Source organism: Melopsittacus undulatus, chromosome 4, assembly GCF_012275295.1.
Source record: "Melopsittacus undulatus isolate bMelUnd1 chromosome 4, bMelUnd1.mat.Z, whole genome shotgun sequence".
Taxonomy (NCBI): domain Eukaryota; kingdom Metazoa; phylum Chordata; class Aves; order Psittaciformes; family Psittaculidae; genus Melopsittacus; species Melopsittacus undulatus.
In genome coordinates this window covers 67,199,903-67,218,930 of record NC_047530.1, presented here as the reverse complement: position 1 = coordinate 67,218,930, position 19,028 = coordinate 67,199,903, and the positions used below count along the sequence as shown (strand labels likewise).

The following is a 19,028-nucleotide window of genomic DNA, read 5'->3' as shown; positions in this document are numbered from 1 at the left end:
AGGAAATTTAATAAAGAAATTAATTAATAAATCATTAAAAAAGAGAGGCACAGAAGCAAAGCAGCAATTAGAGAACAATATCAAATATTCCTTTGTGTGGCTTAGTGGAGTGCCAGAAAAGAAGGGATTCAAAAAGACAGGATATTACCCAAGGCATTTCTACCTTTTGATTCAGCGTTTGAGGGACAGGCTTAACTTAGATAAGAAAATTAAAAGTATTTTAAGAAAAATCTTTGTGCTTTTTAAAAAAAATATTATTTTTATTTCGACAAGAATAAAATTTAGAAACATCTCAACATACAGAACTCCAACAACAACAAAAGACATCATAAATCACTTAGTTAATTTACTAAAGGGAAAAATACAGTACATACAAGACTCAAACATCCTGTAAGTTTATACAAAAGAAAGACAGTAATAAATTGCATTAAAAATACATCAAGCATTACCTGACTGATTTGACATCGGCATTTGCCTCATTATTAAAAGGCACAAAAGACTGAGCATGACAGCATTCAGCACCACATCCATTATTGTCAGTAAATTCATCAAGATTAGCATAAAAAATTATTAAACACATGTTTAATATTCACCATGTAGATCAGTAAGAAATCCTTTTTGGAAAGAGTAAGAAAATAAAGTTGGAAAGGGCAAACATTTAAATACGACATCGCAAGACACAAAGGCTCTTCCTAGAAATCTACATTCAAATCTTCCCAGAACAGTTTTCCCGGTTGCATATCACTCAGCAATCATTCAAAAGAGATTTAATGATCCACAAGCCCACCTTCCAGCAGTGTCATGATACCGCAGCAGCGTCGTCGGCAGCACGGAGCCCTTCTGGTGTGTCCAGACACACTGAGAGGGACGAGGCTAAGGAGGTATCAGCACGCTGCCAACCCACCATGGGTCTGCTGGCTGATTCATTGCACCCACAGTCTGTACCAGTCAGCACAAACCACAACAGGCAGATTTGCCTTTTTTTCAGCTACATTCGAGCTGAATACACCTGAAGTCACCCTGGGTAACACATGCAGCAGCCGGCTCCAGCAAATTCAGTGGCAGAGCTCTGCTGCGCTTCTTCAAACAGTCTTTCGCTCAGCTTGTGCTCAGTGATGATATCTTCCACCCGAGTTATGTAAAGCAAGGATAACAACACTCCCAGGAACTGTGGAAAGAAGTGGTGTCTCTAGTCAGAGATCAAATACTGCTTATCTAACGCTTCTCGCAGCAGCTTTTACAAATCATGTATACACACATCAGTGTGGGCAGGTATGTAGTATATATACAGACAGAAACTAACTAACTGTTATTCTTCTTTGCATATAGGGGTACAAATGGATCACTTTTGTGAAGAGCTAATACAGCAGAAGAATTACCACTCCTGTGCCTCAGAAAGTCTCAATGGCAGCAGCCAGGCAGAGAAGACTCAAACCAACCCAAGCAAAACCAAATTAACCCACCAAATCCTGCAATACATTGCAGTAATGCTACTAAGTTACTGGAATGCCACCTCAGCTTGTAAGCTATGTTAAATTTAAATTAAAAATCATAATTAAATATAGCCAAATGGGATTTTGCATACTGTAGCAACAAATCAGATACTCCCTTTAATGGTTAACGCACTGACCCCTTCTTACCTGGGGTAGCAATATGCCAAGCAGCACGCCAGCCATGATGCTGTAGTTGTCCAGAAACCAAATAAGCACCGCATTTGTGCATCCTCGGACATATATAACATGCTGAACACTCAAGCGCTGCAGGATAACAGAGCAAAGGTTCAAACAGGCAGTTGCACTGGTGTATGATAAAGTAGCACAGGATAATTCAGAATTCAGGAAGGCAAACTTGGTCCTCCTTTTCATCTCTTCAAACCCACTGAATTCCACAAAGACCTCATCGCTAATTGTTCTGAGTTTAAGTTGTTCCACACCTGAGCAAGTTTGTTTGTTTATTAAAATAAAAAAGACCAACATTGTTTTGCAAATACTTTTCTAAAAGAAATACATCCAATCCTCATTTTAGACCACCTGGAAAGCAGAGAAGTCTTTCTCTAGCTTTTATCTCTGCTTCTAAGTCGAAAGTACAGCAGTGTGAAAATACGAACCAAGTGCTTTGCAATAGAATCTAAAAAAGGCAGGAACAAGAGGATTTCAGATTCAGCCCTGCAAGATGTGCTGCACCGTAACCCCAACCCCTAAGACAGAAAACACTTGAGGCTACAAAGAGTCCTAAGCAGATGAATGGGGTTAAGTTGAGAATATGCTTAAGTACTTTGGGCATTAGAGCCAGGCTGGAGTGTTTAGGTGATTAAGCCATAAATCAATGAATCTAAATGAAGACAGGCCACAGTTAAAGGTAACCGGTAATCCCACAGACCAACAACTGAAGCTGGCATTGTGCACCAAGTGTCTCAAATGAGCTTTGGGGCAGGGCTTTTTCAGACCTACCCCCTGCACCAGCACTCCAAAGCTTAGAGTGCAGAATTTGTGACAGATCCAATTACCAATTTCCCTTCTTAATCACCCTGCAATTAGTGCCTTGAACCTGCAGTCTCTATTATGGAGTCACTGGGGGCTATTCCCAAAAGGGAAGATTGAAGAAGAAGGAGGCCTCATCCTGCTCCTGGAGAGAGGAGAGGGCTGCCAACACTACCTCTAAGTCCCACTCCTCTTCCAGGAATAACTATTACAGGCTTAAAAATCAAACACCCACTACTGGGATGTAAAACACTTCAAACCAGCTAAGTTGGCTCTACTGAAACCAATTTCACTCATCAAGAAACTTTCACTTTTAATTATTAAAAGCTTTCCTTAACTCAAGTCACTACTTGAAAGTATGAAAGCAGCTGTCTTTGCATTAATTGTGCAATTAGTGTAAGTGGATGAGCTTTGGGATGATGTGCTCCATGCACACCAAACGAGGAGTTGTGGAAGAGGCAGGGAAGGGAAGGTAACACAGTCAGTCAAAATTATATCTTTTTTAGTATATGAAGGTTATTCCAGATAGAATAATTCTAATTGCTGATTTAACTGTCTGGTAAATTTAAGCATGCAGAAGACACATAACTGATCTAAACAATACAGAGAAGCACCACCCCTTCCCTCAACAGGATGGACACTGGTTACATTACCTCTTTGTCAATGGTTTTGTATCCACACATAGTGTTGATAATGTCAGTCTGAAAAGAAAACAAATATAAACTGTAGCAGAAAACTAAAATCACAAAAACATTATTTTTACTCTGCTTGTGTTCACTCAGTTCATATAGAACAACACCATGGTTAATTTCCAGTCTAGTTTATTCTCAAGCTCCAGGATCAGATTTAAATAGAACTAGACATTATTTTAGAGAAACCAGTATGGTCAGTATGTCATGACACAGATGTTTGAACCATCTCTATCCAGCAAAACCATCATGGTATAAGAAACCAAAGCTAGCTATGACAAGAGCTGTATGTAACAGCTGCTTCCACAGAACAGCTGATTTTAATTTTAAGGTCTTAATAAATTAACAGATCTTAGTAAGAAAACTGGGGCTTAACATAGCCATCACACCATCACAATGACAAATTTAAGATCAGAACTATTTAAGCCTCAAATAACATCCAATACTATGAATGGCTTACAAGACCAAATTTATTATATTAGAATATATTTTTATATAGCACTATACATATTAATACAAAATTCATTTATTAAAAAAAATGAGCATTTGCATTTATCACAGACTCCTAATTCATTTTGTGTATCCATTTAATGTTTCACATGGATCCCATGTGAAACAAGCATTACCTAGCCTGGCAAAGCTAACCTGAAAATACCATCCTTCACTTGCAAATCAGCCAGTGTAAAGCCCACCAGCATCAAAGGAAGCAATGAACAAAGCCAAAGACATGAGAGAAAACAAGAAATGCAAATGAGGAAAATAAGGCAGAACAAACTCTGCTGCATTGATACACCCTCCCTCAAAATTAAAACAAGATGTAGAAATGAGACTTTTACATGCTGCCGGCCTCTGAGCCTGGGGTGCCCAGGCCACCTCCCCAGGAAGGAAGAGGGATGTTTGCAAAAGATGGAAGGAAAATGGATGTTACAGAATGGCAGAAACTCCACCCAGAAGCCAGGCTCCCACTTTGAACACACAACTGGCTGACAAAAAAGGGTCAGTGTATTCCTGTAAAGATCCTCTGACTACTTCACAGAACCTTCGGGGAAATGCGAGGGGTACCCATCTCTCAGCCACAGGTAATAAATACCCTTGGAAGTCAAAGGCTGCAATACTAGGCATTAGCGTGTTGCTGTGTCTGCTGTGATTTCATGTTCACAAAACGCTTGAGCCTAACAGACAAATGCACAGCCATCCTCATCATTCCCAGAATGTGTGACCACAAGGAATACAGTCACAACATTTAATTTTAAACACAGTATTTGCTAACAGAGCACAAAAATAAAGCAATTGAGATAAATACATTAGAAACAGATGTTTATAGGCATTTGGGGACTCATTTTTATCTGCTACACTAGTGTAAGTCTTTAATAAACACTTTGATGTAAAAAACAGTCCCTTCAATACCTCCCTAGCATGAGCCTGGCCCATGTTAGTTATTTCAGAGGCTCAGAATCCAACCTCCAACATTAGCAGGAGTTTTCCATGACTACAAAGCAAATGAGTAATCACAAACCATATCTGCAGTTTTCCAGGAGAGAAACCAGCCTGTATTTGGAAGCATTTGTCAAACAGACAAGATTTATACATCTTCTGGTTGGGTTGTTTTCATAAGGCAGCTAGCCATACAGCTAGTGTTAGTATCATCCTGCCAAGTACATGACCATGCCACTTAGACTTCACAAAGCACATCAATGGCACCCCAGTGAGTCAAAGCCACAAGTCCTAAGATACTGCAGCATCTTGCTGAACAGCCTGCTCTTAAACAATAAGTTTACTTGTTATTTTGGGGCTTCTCCCCACCTTTTGATTAACTTTCTTGAGCACAGCACTTTGCAGGCTACCTTTAGACAGCAAGTAGTCTCACCCCTGCTCCCCTGTTGCCAATGAAGCATATAGAGAATATACACCCTGTTTTCCTTGTATAAGTTTTTGTTTTAGCACTTTCCTGCCAAACAGGTAGCATTTAAAATCCTCAACACGTTTGATTATTTGTGCCATCGCTGGAAAGGCACCTGGTACTATTAGACACTGGTTATTGCAGTGCTTCACCTTCACAGTACTGCTGCATTTCCACACATGAACTAACCTTTTAAAATAAGACTTCAAGAGAGAAATGAGTGCTACAGAAAAACAAGCAGTATTCTGAATGACCACTAAAAAGCCAGACTGCTCTTTGCTAGCGAGCTCTATCTTCCTTTACCATCAACTGAGGGCAAAATCCTGAGCTCTTCCACTCAGCTGTGGTTCAGCAAATACTATTTTCATATACACGACTCTCTTATTCTCAAACACTTAAGACTTAGAGCATAACTGTTTACTTTTGGTTTCTGAGAATAAATCAAAGCTCATTAGAGATTTAAACAGACTTTTTTTTATGTACAAAAAATGTGTAAGCATACCTAATAAACATCTTCATATTATACACATTTCTCAGCAACACCTAGCAGGATTACATGCATAATTACTGCATTTATTTTCTCTTTTTTAATGAAAGAGCCATGCTCAAGACAAATGTTGAAAAGGCAGCACATAACAGGCACCAGTAGGCTATCCATCATGAGCTCTACTGAATCTGCTCTTACACATACTCAATTTTCTGTCTTATGTTCAGATCAAAGACCAAAACCCAGTGAAGCAGAGATTACCCATACTGGTTTTAAATGGAGGAATAGTTCTTTATCGAATTCAGGATTACATCCATCCCTCAAATGAACAATGAATTAAAAGTGCAAACAATTTTATAACACACTTTTACATGGAAACTAATGCCTGCTCAAGTGCTGCCAGCATCAGGTAATACCAGTTCATTGTAGACTGAGAAACTGGTCCAGAATCCGGCTGACAAGGTGTCCTTCCAGGAAGGATTTACAGGGTGGCAAGATGAGCAGTTTTCAAGGATGGGTTATGGCAGAGACAAAGCAGCAGCTCAGTCTAGATGTGCACCCACAAGGATGCACTGACCCTGAGGTAATTTTCCCACATTTCTGGATTTTACTGGAAGATGCGGTCATTCTGTTTGGTTTTACTTCACACAGCAGCTGGTGCACATCACTCCAACCCCCACCCATGGAAGCAGTAGGGGCCCAGGCTTCCTGGCAAAGCTGGAGCTGCAAACCCTTGGGAAACACCAGCAAAACTTCATTTTAAGCAGCCCTGCTCCAGGCAAGCCATGAGGTTAGAGGAGCTCCCAGATACCTTCTGCATTTCTAGGACTGCACTGTGCAGTGGCACAGGAAGATGGACCAGAGCTAACACATCTAATTCATTATTTTTTTCTTTTCAGGCTGTCAAGACCTGGAAAAAAGGGACCCTTTTCCTCCACTTCTTCTCTCAGACTTTCTAAAGTAAAGTGCTTTTATAAGCAAACAGTGGTGACCCAGCAGATAGCCACGATGCTGAGATACTGGGACTCACTTTATTTGTGACACAGCAAGTGTAGGGCACCCCACAGGCCAGAGGTCCTGGTGCCGCACAGTTGTGGTACACATTTTGTGACCAGTCTCTATAATCTTCTCCACCACAGCACTTAAACTGGAAAAAAAAAAGACACAAAAGGCAAAGGTAAAAATAAACAAATAAATAAATAAATAAATCGATAGATAAAACCTCTTCTAAGAAGTAAAAATCAAAGTAAGAATAAAATAATCTTAAGACTACTGAGGTACCCAGCAATTCTGTCATGTTATCAGCAGGGTACATATGAATGTATATGACAGATGCAACTGAAAAGAGCTAAAGATACAGGTAGCATTCCTCTGTCACTCATCCAGCTATTACCCAGGGTGCCAGAGCAAAATACTCAGTGCTATGTTCCACCTCCCATCTTTTCTGAGCTGAAAAATTATCCTTTCAGTTCTAGACATCATTAAGCAATGTTTTACATTTGCTCCATCTCGAGCTGTAATACACCTCTTCAATTCTGTTCTAGGATTGTGACTACATTTCTGAATGAGTCTAAAAGACAGGTGTTGCTATAAGGCATAAAAATAATTTCACCAAAACATTTTGGGTGTAATTTAGTAAAACTGAAAGCTGCAAACCAATATTTTGAGTTTACATTGACTTAATACAAATATTCACTTTATATTCTAAATGAAGGGGAAAGAAACAGTATATTTAATCAGTGAAATGTACATTAGCTGCACATACACATAATTTTGGGCAGTGCATGGAAACTTTAAAGCATTATGAAATCTAATGACAAAATTTCCTCAGGATTGGTTGCCTTTGACAGACTTTCCATACTGATTCTGTTTTTCAAAGCAGGCTGCCATCTCCATAACGATGCCATAAAATGCATGTATCCCTCCTAAGTTAACTTCTTTTCTTTTTAATCATTATTTGGCATGGTCACTGACATCACATGAGCCCTGACATCACATTTCTGACCATTTTCTGCAGCTTCTACAGCCTCTGAGCTGCATGGCAGAACTCTTCAATAATCCAATAAACATTTCAACAGACCAGCCTTAATAAAAAAAAGGCAGTGAGTCAACTACACGTGCCATTAAGTAATGTTCAGCTGGGCCTAACACAGTTTCTGAATTTTAATTACAGGTGTATACACTTCCACAGACATTACCTTTAAATAATGACCTCATTAAAGAGCTGCTATGTGCCCTCAAGTGAAAATACAACATCCCAGGTTCAAACAGCCTAACTACCACTTATTTTCTCATTACCCAGAGCCTCCTGTTCTTGAGATGCTTTTGAATGTCTTGGGCTGGCAGGCAGAAACACTGAGCACAAGAGCTTGGGTGGAATTTCGGCTGAATTTGTCATAATCCAGCTTTGAGACCCCTATAAGCCTACCTGTCTGCAGGATCTGGCCTTGAGCATCCAAAATTACACCTACCATGCCAAAAGCTGTATTTTGCACCCTTCTTCTTGAAGTGATTCAGAGTGCTTCAAATGGCAGCTAGGATGCTGGATGAGCCCTGACCACAGCCATACCATAACAGATGACATCTGAGATCTCATCCCACTCATCAATAAGAACTTGATTATCTCAGGACTGGAAAAGCTCAAAGCTGTCACCAACAACCTACAGCATCTTGGCACCGAATTACTCACAAAAAAGAAAAAAACCGAAACCAAAGCAAACCTGCTTTTGAACAGAATCCATTATGTTTTTGAAGTCTAAATCATCATAATAATTCTCAATTCCTCTTCTAATATTATCATTCAAAAAGTTGATTGTCTGGAAGGCAAAAGTAAAACAAGATTCAGAGGTTACACACACCAAAACAAAATTACAAGAGCAGGTTAAAGTGGCAAGTGTAACTGATAAGCACAAAAGGAAAGGAACCTTTTTTTTTTTAAGAAAAAAGAAATATCAGGTTAAAATAAATCATAATAAATCATAAAATCATAGCACAGTCCTGCAGGGCCTGACCATCCATTCTCTTATAATAAGGCAGCCTCACTGCTGGAGAGGCACTAATAGTATGGCACTTCCTCAGCAAGGTGCTGCTTCCATCTCCCAGTGATGGTCCTGTTATGCCCAGGAAGGATCCCTCCCACTGGGCACTGGGGATCCCCATCATCTTTGGGGTGACAGAAAGGTGGTTTTGGGTGGGGGGTCTTCACCATGCCCTGGGCAACAAGAGCTGATTGTGTCCCTGCTCCCATATTGCCCTAATTTTCCTTTCCATTAGTTTTGTTTTCACCATTTAATTTTCCAAGGACTCCATAATTGCCAGATAAAGAGCTTTATTCCACCTTAAGCAGAAAAAAAAGCTGTGTGTTTTACAGTGACTGTTTTGAGAAATATGGCAGAGGAGCAGTGGCTGATATAAAATGATGTATCAGTGGCTGATACAAAATATGTCTCTTCAGCTTGGCAGATTAGAAATCAACAAAATGTTTTTAAATTCAGAAGATTAGGGGGAAAAAAAGAAATACTCCGGAAAAAAAGAGTATTTAGTTTTCAGCATCCAGCACAATCAGAGCATGGCAAAAACTGGGATGAATCATAACCAGAATGTAACAACTCTCCTTTTAATCCAGAGGCTAAAATGATCCAAGATAAATCCTTACAGGTCAGAAAGAAACCTGAAATACACCTGCTTACTTTCTTAGTATTACAAACTGCAACACTTGGAAACAAAGCAGAACAAAATTAATTATCACATTGTTGTTTAGGATTAACATGGGATTTTTCAGGACTAGCCTAACTGCCAAAGAAGGAACAGCAGCAAAAACAGATGACTCTCACACTACCTCTATCACCTCATTTAGACTATATAGGTTTGAGAAGGAAATAGAGAAATTAGGAACATGCAAAACAATCAGCATTTTAAATAGAGGCTGATCCTGGGCTTTTGTTCAATACTTCCTTCTCCTCCCCATACTAGCCCAAACTTCTCTCTTTAGCTTGTAAAACAAATAGAGACCTAAACATCGTTGTCCTGCACAGACAGCCAATACATGAGTCAGGAAAGTGCTTACTGCACAAAACCCCCAACAATACATTTTCTTTGTCCAAAAGTCAACACCAACTCTTCCTCGCCCTCTCAGCAAATACCATCTTTGGCTTTTACTTCATTTTCTGTCAACCAACAGGCCCACACTCCTACACCACTGGGCAGGCTGATCTGCTCCCTTCAGACAAGGCTGCTGCTCCCACCACAATGCAGAATAAATCTGTGCGGGGCTAAGGCGACAGCAATGGCTATTGATGGCTTCTAGAAACAAAGATACCTCATCCTCTGCTCTCACCAGCCAAGGTCACAACTCCAGTTCTGCACGGAGTGAGAAGAAAACACTAACTAGGGAGAACATTATCCTATTTCAAAATAACTGTCAGTTGTTATTTAAAAAAAGAAAGCTTTATTTTATTTTTTTAATAACATGTAACATAGTCTGTGTGACTTCTTTTTGTGGAAATGAGGTCAGTAGGCTGGGGTGCAGAGGGAAGAGGTCTTATTATTCAGCATCTCTTTTTAATGCTCATATTTTGCCAGATTAGAAAAAAATCAAAGCATGGAAATTCAGTACTTGCCATAGTTAACATATTTATGTCTCAAAGCATTTCTAACAGGGAAAAAAAATAAGTCTGCTTCTTTCTGTTCAGAAAAAAACTAAGGGGTTTATACAGTTACAGCATGCTCGTAAATGATGTCATCTATAGAAATTAGTTATGTTGCTTATGGGTGAGGGCAGGGAAGAGCTGTCCTACAGGTAACATAAAACATTTTGGCCACTACAAAATAATAGCTTCCAATTCCAGCTGGAAATTTCCTATACCGGCAGTTTCAGGCCCAGATGGCAAAGCATGAAAAAGTACTTTGTAACACTTGAAGAGATGGAAACTCGTTTTGTCTGAACTGCACATTCACAGTTACCAGATTTTCTTCATATTATTTAATCTGCAATTCATCTCCAGAATGGGTAGCAAATCCCACCCATCTGCAAACCTGCAAGGCACTGAAAAGTGGGGACCTGCCTTCAGGCCTCCATCATTAGTGCTCAGCTGACAATTTTAACACCTTTTATTTGCTCAGTAGCATAGAGTTATGCTCTTGGTGATCAAACACAAGCAGCTCACCTGATTTCTGAAGATCAGGGCCACCACTCCACCGGTCAGCTCAATCAGCAAGCAGATACCAAGAATGTACATGAACTGCAGAAAAACAATTGCAAATGAGCTTTTGCACAGAACAAACCTGTTATTTTTTCAGTTAGTCTCATTATGTGTGCAACTTTCAATTGCCAACATACTCGGCTTTCTGCGTATGAGATGTCATTTCAAAAAAAGATATAAAACTATGGTTTTATAACACTGTTCATGTCACAAGGAAGCCTTTTTTCCACACTTGAGTCATTCTGGGTTTTGCCAAATTGGCAAGCACATTATTTTTCTGCTTTGAGTAGACTCAAAACCAATAGATGCATTTATCATGTCAAGATACTTCTCTCCATAACAGCATCCCAGAGAAGCATACCAATGGGCTGCACAAACCACATCAAACTTAACGTTTTTATGCTTCCTACAAAACCAGTACTTACCTGTTAGCTTTCATTTCTTGGGTAAAGCCGTGCTTTAGGATAATCCAAACCAGCTTCTACTAAACTGCCAGTGTCAAATCAAAGCAAATTTCTGTGCTTAGTACCTTTTAGTGTGTTGCTTCAGAAGAGTGAACTGCATTACCAAGCCAGCTGAGCACAGAGGCTGCACGATTGACACTAATAGGGTTACAGTGCTCAGCGGTAAGAAAAATTGCATCTGCTAGCTCTTATTTATTTCTGTGTGTGCACATACACAAGCTCACAAACGCACTCATACACGACCACACCATATGCATCCGTGACTATTCATCAAAATGCACGCAAAATATAAATAACATGAAGAAATCCATAGCAACACCATGAGATGGCTGCAATGTGTCAGTACTTGAAATGTTTTTCCAACCAAAAGGATTCTTTAGGCATAAAATATGGCTGTTATGCGAATTTAGGTCTGCTTCTTATTAATGAACTTCAGCAGCAGCAAAGTTTTATGATCTCTCATCTGAAAATAATCACTAATGCTCTGCCCCCAAAGATGGTTTAATTTCTGTGCTCTCAATACCCAGTATCAGTGTCATGAATTCACCAGACACATATCTTTGCTCCTGCTAAATCTGGAATCAGCCCGAGAGCAGATACCAGGGATTTTCTTCATTTAAATAACCTACGGAGTTTGCTGCCACAATGGGGATGGAAAGCAGCCTCGGCATCAGATGAAGACACACCACCACGCTCAGAGTGAAAGAAGCCACCAGTGCCTAGGGACCAGTGCGACTCAGTAAAGTTCCAGCATCATTTCAAAATCCACAGTTACCACCTGCTTTTTCCCACACAACATGCCACACCCTTGGCATTTCTTTAGACTGAACTGCCATGAAGGTGAAAATCATGTTTTCATTCTTTATTTTTAATTAGTTTTATGTGCAACTTCCATCTGCAACCACAATGTTACACAGGAATTTCCCTAAAATTTACCCTTTCAGAGACACTGCAGAGAAAAAAATGTCCCCTTCATTTCTCCCTTAGGCCCCTTCTCTCAAAGCTCTACAGTGCTACACAGCTAACACTGTAACATGCATTTCTCCATCTCCCCCCTATATTTCACTTCCTAGACAAAGGCAGACAGACCCCAGCCACTGCCAGCCTGACAGATGTCAGCTTGAGCTCAGGTTTCCTTCTCTAGTAGCCTCCTCTGGGTTGTAACAACTCGTGTTTGGAGAAACATCAGAGACCACACTTACTGTCCCAGCAAGTAGGTCCCAGCTTTAGGAAATGCCCCTCTACTGGTGGGGAGAAGCTGCAGCCAGACTTTGCCTTTTCCTTCAGCCAAGGGGCAGCAAGATTTCTTCTTCCCTAACACAGTTCCCCTAATCAGAGCATGTACCTACCGTATGGCCAGACCAGAGAAAGAGCAGGCACCGTGGTGCCAGGCTAGCGTCAAATGGTATGTCAACAGCTGAGTTTGCACAATATCCACACTGGCTGATAATAATTCACATTCCTGGTTGTTTTCCATAAAGCCCTTAACTATTGGAAAGTAGTTTGCTCAGTGCTAGGCTCTGACCCTCATCTGTCCTATCGCTGGCAAGACGAAATACTGCTTCTCCCTGCTGGAAGGACATCCACATACCACAGTTTCAGGGGACCACTGCCATAAACCCGTTTTATGTTTAATAAAAATCAAAAAAGCAATATTAATAAATCTTTTTTCCAATGCACAGTTATTAGTTTAAACTCAGGTGGCACTGAAAAGCAAAAGCAACGAGTCTTAAAAATTAAGATTAAAAAACCCCAACACTTACTGCTTGAAGAAGGCATAAATTGTCTCTTAAAGAAGCCAGCACACCCACAAAAGACACCAGGAACATTATAATGCCCAAAAGTATTAAAATAATTGCTGGGGCTAGAAAGGCACTTTCTAGAGTTTTGTACTTTTGTCTTTCAACTTCTGCATAAATCCCAACCGCAAGGACAAGGGCTCCGATCACCTGGAACAGAAAAAGAGAAGAGCACAGACGTTACTCCTCCTCCCAGTAAACACAGAGATGCCATTTTGCGAGTATACATGTACCTGTGACTACTCACGTCAGAATTCATTATAAACAATGAAAACATCAAACCACGAGTTTGGATTAATAAAATAAAACAAAATAAAAAAATACTAAGGTGGAAAAAAGTTAAGTTAGGAAAAACTGAGATTTGTTCATTTCAAAATATATTTAGCACAGTTTTAACACAGGGGAAGTTAAACAAACTGAAACATCACTGTTTGAAATGTAATTTATTACCCATCTGAGATCCCATACGTTACATACACTAGCAAATACCACAGCTCTGACATTCCTTCTTTGCACATCTGTGTGTGTGTACATGCATATATGCCTCAAACATAACACAGTTTCTAAGTCAGTCTGCAATGAACAGCTTAAACATCCCTTCAGATCACCTCCTATTGTATTTAGGCTCAGCAAATACAGCCAGGTGGATCCTATGCCTCCACTCCTGTCACCAGGGGAAATGCACTGATATCCTTGTAAAAAAGCAAGTTTGAAATGACATTTTCTTGAGTAACCACCAGATGAAGCTGACAAGCAAAACAATGCATTGCATTTAACAAGGTAAAGATATTTCGATCAAAATGATCAATGCTAAGTCAAAATCATTTGGCATTAAATCTACGGCATGCTGAAAAAGTTGCTTTGAATCATGTTAATTACAATAAAAAACAAATCCCACAATACCTAATCAAGAAAATTGCTATGGAAAGACTTTACTGACAACTCCAGCTGCCAGGCACATCCCCAGGGAAGAGACCAGATTCAAATCAATCACTTTGGCAATCTAATAAACAACATTCCCTCTTCTGACCCGACATTTCCACAGGAACCCCAAGTCTGCTCCCCACACATCAATGGCAAGGAAAGTACACTTCTGAATACCAGGCTTTTGGTTTCCACATGCTATATCACAGACAAAGGTCTAGACAAACACAAGACATACCCACTTGCAAGACTGTGAGCCAAAGGCTTGGGGTTTTTTTTAATTATGGGACATCTTACAACAAATATAAACTCACTGGAAATCTGTGATTTTTTATAGAAACTAATAATAAGCCCAAAGGACACTATGTGGGAAATGCCCCCAAGTTGTCATTTAGAAAAGAAAACTCTCAGAAGGATTCACCCACAACAATACATGCACCAAAGCTATTTTAAAAGCAATTCACAATTTTACACAACCAAATTCAGAGTAACTTCTCTGAAAAAATCAGAAACTGTGCTGGCAGGTTACAGGAGAGAAACCACAGTGGGCAATTAACAGGTACCCAAATTTACCACTTGTATGCTGCTACCGTACAATTGTACTGACAGTTTTTTACTACCAAATGGTTGATTTGTAGTGTTAGCTTTAGTCCTTGAAAAAATCAGTTATTACAAACGTCTTGTCAAGCAGACGACAACATAAACAACTCAGTTTGAAATGTTTAAATATGCTATAGCAATCAAGGAAAGAACCTCAGAACGATGCAATTACAGATTACAGAACGGGTGAGTGCTCACGTACACGTGATTCAGGAGTTCTACTTTGATGATGAAGATAACTGCAATAATAGAAATATAAAATAAAAACTTGATACCTTTGTGTTCAAACTGCATTTACCCTGCTCAGAAAGCAGCAGATAATACAACTTCAAGACAGGCTGTCCTGCAAACACTAAGGCAGCATCTAACAAGGTCAACATTTGTCTGGTAGTTTCCTTGCTTAGAAAATAAATTAAAAAAATAAAAATAATAAAGAAAAAAAACAACAAACCACGACTGGACATAAACCAAAGGAATTCAGACTTGATGGCGATTATTTGAATTTCAGCAATGTGTGGTTTCGAGACTTCAACATTTTACTGAAATCTTTTCCTTAGCCCTAGTTTTCTCATCAAAACATTCAATCTAAGATATTCTTTTTCTGCTTTAAAGATTCAAAGATGCCTGTGAGTGGAAATACAAGACACATTCTCACTTTAAGAGCTTCAGATATATAGACACATACAGTGATCTGCATATACATATGCACCTTCACCCCCTTCTATTGGCATTTTTGCTCACACAACCTCCAAAGCCACTTCTAGTATTCTAAATGTACAAGAAGGTTCATGCTTTTTGTTTTCTGACACCAGCTTGGTCCCAAGAAAAGCCCCTTCAAATTTCCTTCCACTACAGCTTTTACTATCCCAAGGTAAGGACAAGGTGGTTAATGTCACATCCCAGCCAAATGACAAGACTAAAGCTGCCTTGGGACCCATGGGGGTTTCTCACCATCCCTCTGATCTCTTCTAGAGGTGCACCAAGCCACTTGTTCTGGAAGGCTTCAGACATTACAACTGTGTCAAGCCCAAAGAAGAGGACTACAGCAAATGCCCATGTAATAAAGCTCCCTCAAGCAATCCTAAATTAACAGTTCTGCAAACTGGCACATGTCACAAAAACGCTTCATACTGCATTCAGCAGCTCAGTTGCTATGCCAGGGAAAACGCCTCAGCTAATAAATAAAACTCTCTGATCAACCTCTCATCTAGTAGACACACAGGAATTCAAGTTTTACACATATTTTGAAACATAATATCTATTACAGGGGGAAAAAAAGCCCACCTAAATACGCCATTAAAACCCTCACTCTTTACAAGCACGATTCATGCTTTTATTATCTTCTCTCTTTTTAAGCATTTCATAAGAATATTTTAAGCCTTTAGTACAGTCAAACCAACAGCAGCAATTATTTACACCAAGCAGATGTGCTGACTCGGGAACCATCCCACCGGAGTCTCTTCTCCAGGACTGTACCCTCCTTTCCTGTGACTAGGGGTGGAAACACAACTCCTGCGTGGGCAGCCCACCAATATACACGCTGTTTACATCCTGCATCCTTCACAACAACTCCCAGTTTGGCAATTCACACTGTGTCCACAGGAAAAATTAACTGGCCTTGACTCACATTAAATGAGTATCCACCAGCAAATACCAGGGACTTTCTCTGGGGCTTTTCCATGCACAGAAATTGCTTTCCCGAGAGAAAGGAAATCCATTTCTTTATAAGCAGTGGCTTTAACCCTGTACTTACAATACTTGAATACAGTGCCTGCTCAACAACAGCACCTTCTGTTTAAAACGCTGGATGTTGTTTCAGCTGGGCAAGAAAAACCACATTACAGCCCTGTTCACCAGCAAAACAGCTGACTGGAGAAGTTTTCTAAAAAGCCCCAGGTGACATGGGAAGACACAGCAGCGACAGGGCCTGCAGCAAACACCCCTCCGGCACTCCCAGTGATGCTTTCATTTCCTTTCTGCTTCTATGTAAGGCCAATATTTAGTTCCTGGTGATTTTAAGCGATCCTGGGGAATTGGATGCGGATGTTCATCATCACAGATGTACCAGAGGAACAGCACATCGGGGAGGAAACGGGTGACTGCAGCATCCTGTACATCAAAACCCCAAAAAGCAGCAAAGGAACACAAATCACTCAAAATTTAAGCAGGCCAATACTCCATGGCTGAACTTTACATCCATTTACACTATTTCTAATTACGTTTTTTAACGTAAAAAACACAGCTGGAAAACCACTACACCACTGACATTCATGGCTGATGAGATCTGCTTTGCTAAGCCAGAATACAAGAAAATTCTGAGAGAAACCCATTCGCCGTTGCCCACACAATACAGCATGTGTTCAGCCGGAATACCAGGAGCACACTGCCCAGTGCTAGCCTTCCCAAGAGCAAACGCCATCAGCTCCCATCCTTCCCCTTCCCATAGCCCCCATCCTGCCTACCACCCTCTCTCCCTCCCTGAGCAAACCATCTCCCCAGCAGAGCTGACAAACGGAAGCTCTTGGCTATAAACAAGGGCAGAGCATTGAAAATCCAGAGCGAGCAACTACAAAGAGTAAATAAAATCCTCACACTGCTTGAAAAGGGGCTTTGTCCTCCACGGACGCTCAGAGAAACAAATCAGAAGGGCTGTTTTTCTGGTACCAGATTAATATTTGCATCCCACCCACAAGGGCCCTTGCCAACAGAAAATGCAGGGTAGACAATATGCACAGCCCTTCGTAAATGATATGCTGCAAGAAAAGGGTTTGAAAGATAATGCAACAAATTTCCCTTTTCTGAAAATTGCACCTGTGGAATAGCTGCTATGAAGTAACAGAGGAAACTTCAGGAACCTAAATCCAAGGGATTTCCTTGATTGATTTGTCTGCTAAGAAAAATACAGGATTGCCAGGATCCAAAAAAGTCTGAATTACACCCAAATACTTTGCTTTTCAATTTTTCTTCATCCTTAAATCATAGCTTTAATCAGACACCCACTAGCGAACCTGGTAGATCTAAACCTCTTCTGCCACATAAGAATGCCAAAAGCTTTATGTTCTCACCTTTGTAAATACTGTGTCTACTAACACAGAAACATAGACTAGCAAAACAAGCTTAAGAGGTGTTTAAACCGAAAGAGGCTGAAAGAAACCCCACCTAAGCATCTCGTACACCGGTACAGCCTGGAGCCAACACAGCCAGACAGCATCACTCTAGTATCCCGGAACCTGAAAATACACGTTTTAGCATCGCAGTCCTTACAAAGAGCTCCTTCCAGCACAGGGGGTGCCTGGTCAGGGTGAATCTGCCGTTATTTGAGAAGTCAGTGGTGACAGTACAGTACGGACCCATCCTCCGGGACTTTGTTACTTTCAGGAGACAGCACATGGCTTTTAGAACACCTGGCTAAGGACAACAAGTGTGACACACCTTTAAGTTTTGAAGCTTTACAGTATCACGTAGCCAAGGCTCGGGAATTACCCTGTACACTGATCACCGGCTATGTAGGGCAAAGGCTTTATTTGCCCAGCTCCCCTGGGGCGAAAAGCAGTATTTAATACGCGAATAAACGATTTTTATCAGCCAAACTTTCTACCCTTCCAGGTCCCCATCCGCCAAAACTAGTTTGCCGGTGCCTGGGGAAGGCCGGGGAGCTGCACCCACAGACACAGGTGTGCCACCCGCGGCTCCGCCACGGAACCATTAGTTATTGCAAAACCCCGGTGTCTCGGGCAGGAGGGACCCCGCTGCCCCGGAGGACGCCGCGCTCCCGCGAAAGCCGAGCACGGGACCCACGGCTGTTCCCCACGGACGCCCCGGGACCACCGCAAGCTTGCACAGCCCCAAAGCGGGGACGGCAGCCGCTCTCCGCCCGCCGCACACACAGACACAACCGCCGCCGCTCTCACCCAGAAGGTGGTGGAGTAGATGATGAGGGTGAGCTTGAGGCAGAGGTAGGACAGCCTCCCGCAGTACCGCACTTGCTCCGCGTCCCCCGCCGCCATCCTCCCGCTTCGCCGCACCTGCCGCCACCCGTCCCCTCCCCTTCCCGGCGGCCCGTTCCCGGCGGAAGGGAGCGGCCGCCCCGTCGGGCGGGTCCGGGGGCGCCGCCGCTTCCGGGAGCGGGATCAGCTCGGGGGCTGTGCGGAGCGTGGCTGGGATGAGGGCCGGGGGATGCGGAGGGTGGTGGCACAGTGCACGGCCGGGAAACACAAAGCACACGGGGCGGGGGGAAGAGGGAGGATGTCGGGAGCTGAATGAGAGGCTTCGAGGCGCTCCCGGCTGCGGCTTTTTGTTTTATTTTATTTGTTCTTTCCTTTGTTTAGCCATTCCTCTGGCAAACGCTGCGCTGCGAAGGGCTGCGGCTTCGGGACTAACCCCACTGCCGAAGTCCTCATAAAAAATTGTATCGCTGCGCAGACAACCACCTCACAGTGCTGCGGAGCCGCACACGCATCCACAGTCCTCGGCAATTGCCATGG

General features: G+C 41.6%; 1 protein-coding gene across 1 annotated transcript; it reads right to left on the bottom strand.

Annotated features, from left to right (window-relative positions):
• Positions 1-239: 239 nt before the first annotated feature.
• TSPAN15 (tetraspanin 15) lies at positions 240-18,551 on the bottom strand. The gene is made up of 8 exons (XM_034062174.1): positions 18,456-18,551; positions 12,985-13,170; positions 10,722-10,796; positions 8,277-8,372; positions 6,587-6,703; positions 3,134-3,181; positions 1,641-1,757; positions 240-1,168 (listed from the first exon to the last, which is right to left on the bottom strand). The coding sequence occupies exons 1-8, from the start codon at positions 18,549-18,551 to the stop codon at positions 1,016-1,018; spliced, it is 888 nt and encodes a 295-aa protein (XP_033918065.1). The 3' UTR covers positions 240-1,015.
• Positions 18,552-19,028: the final 477 nt, after the last annotated feature.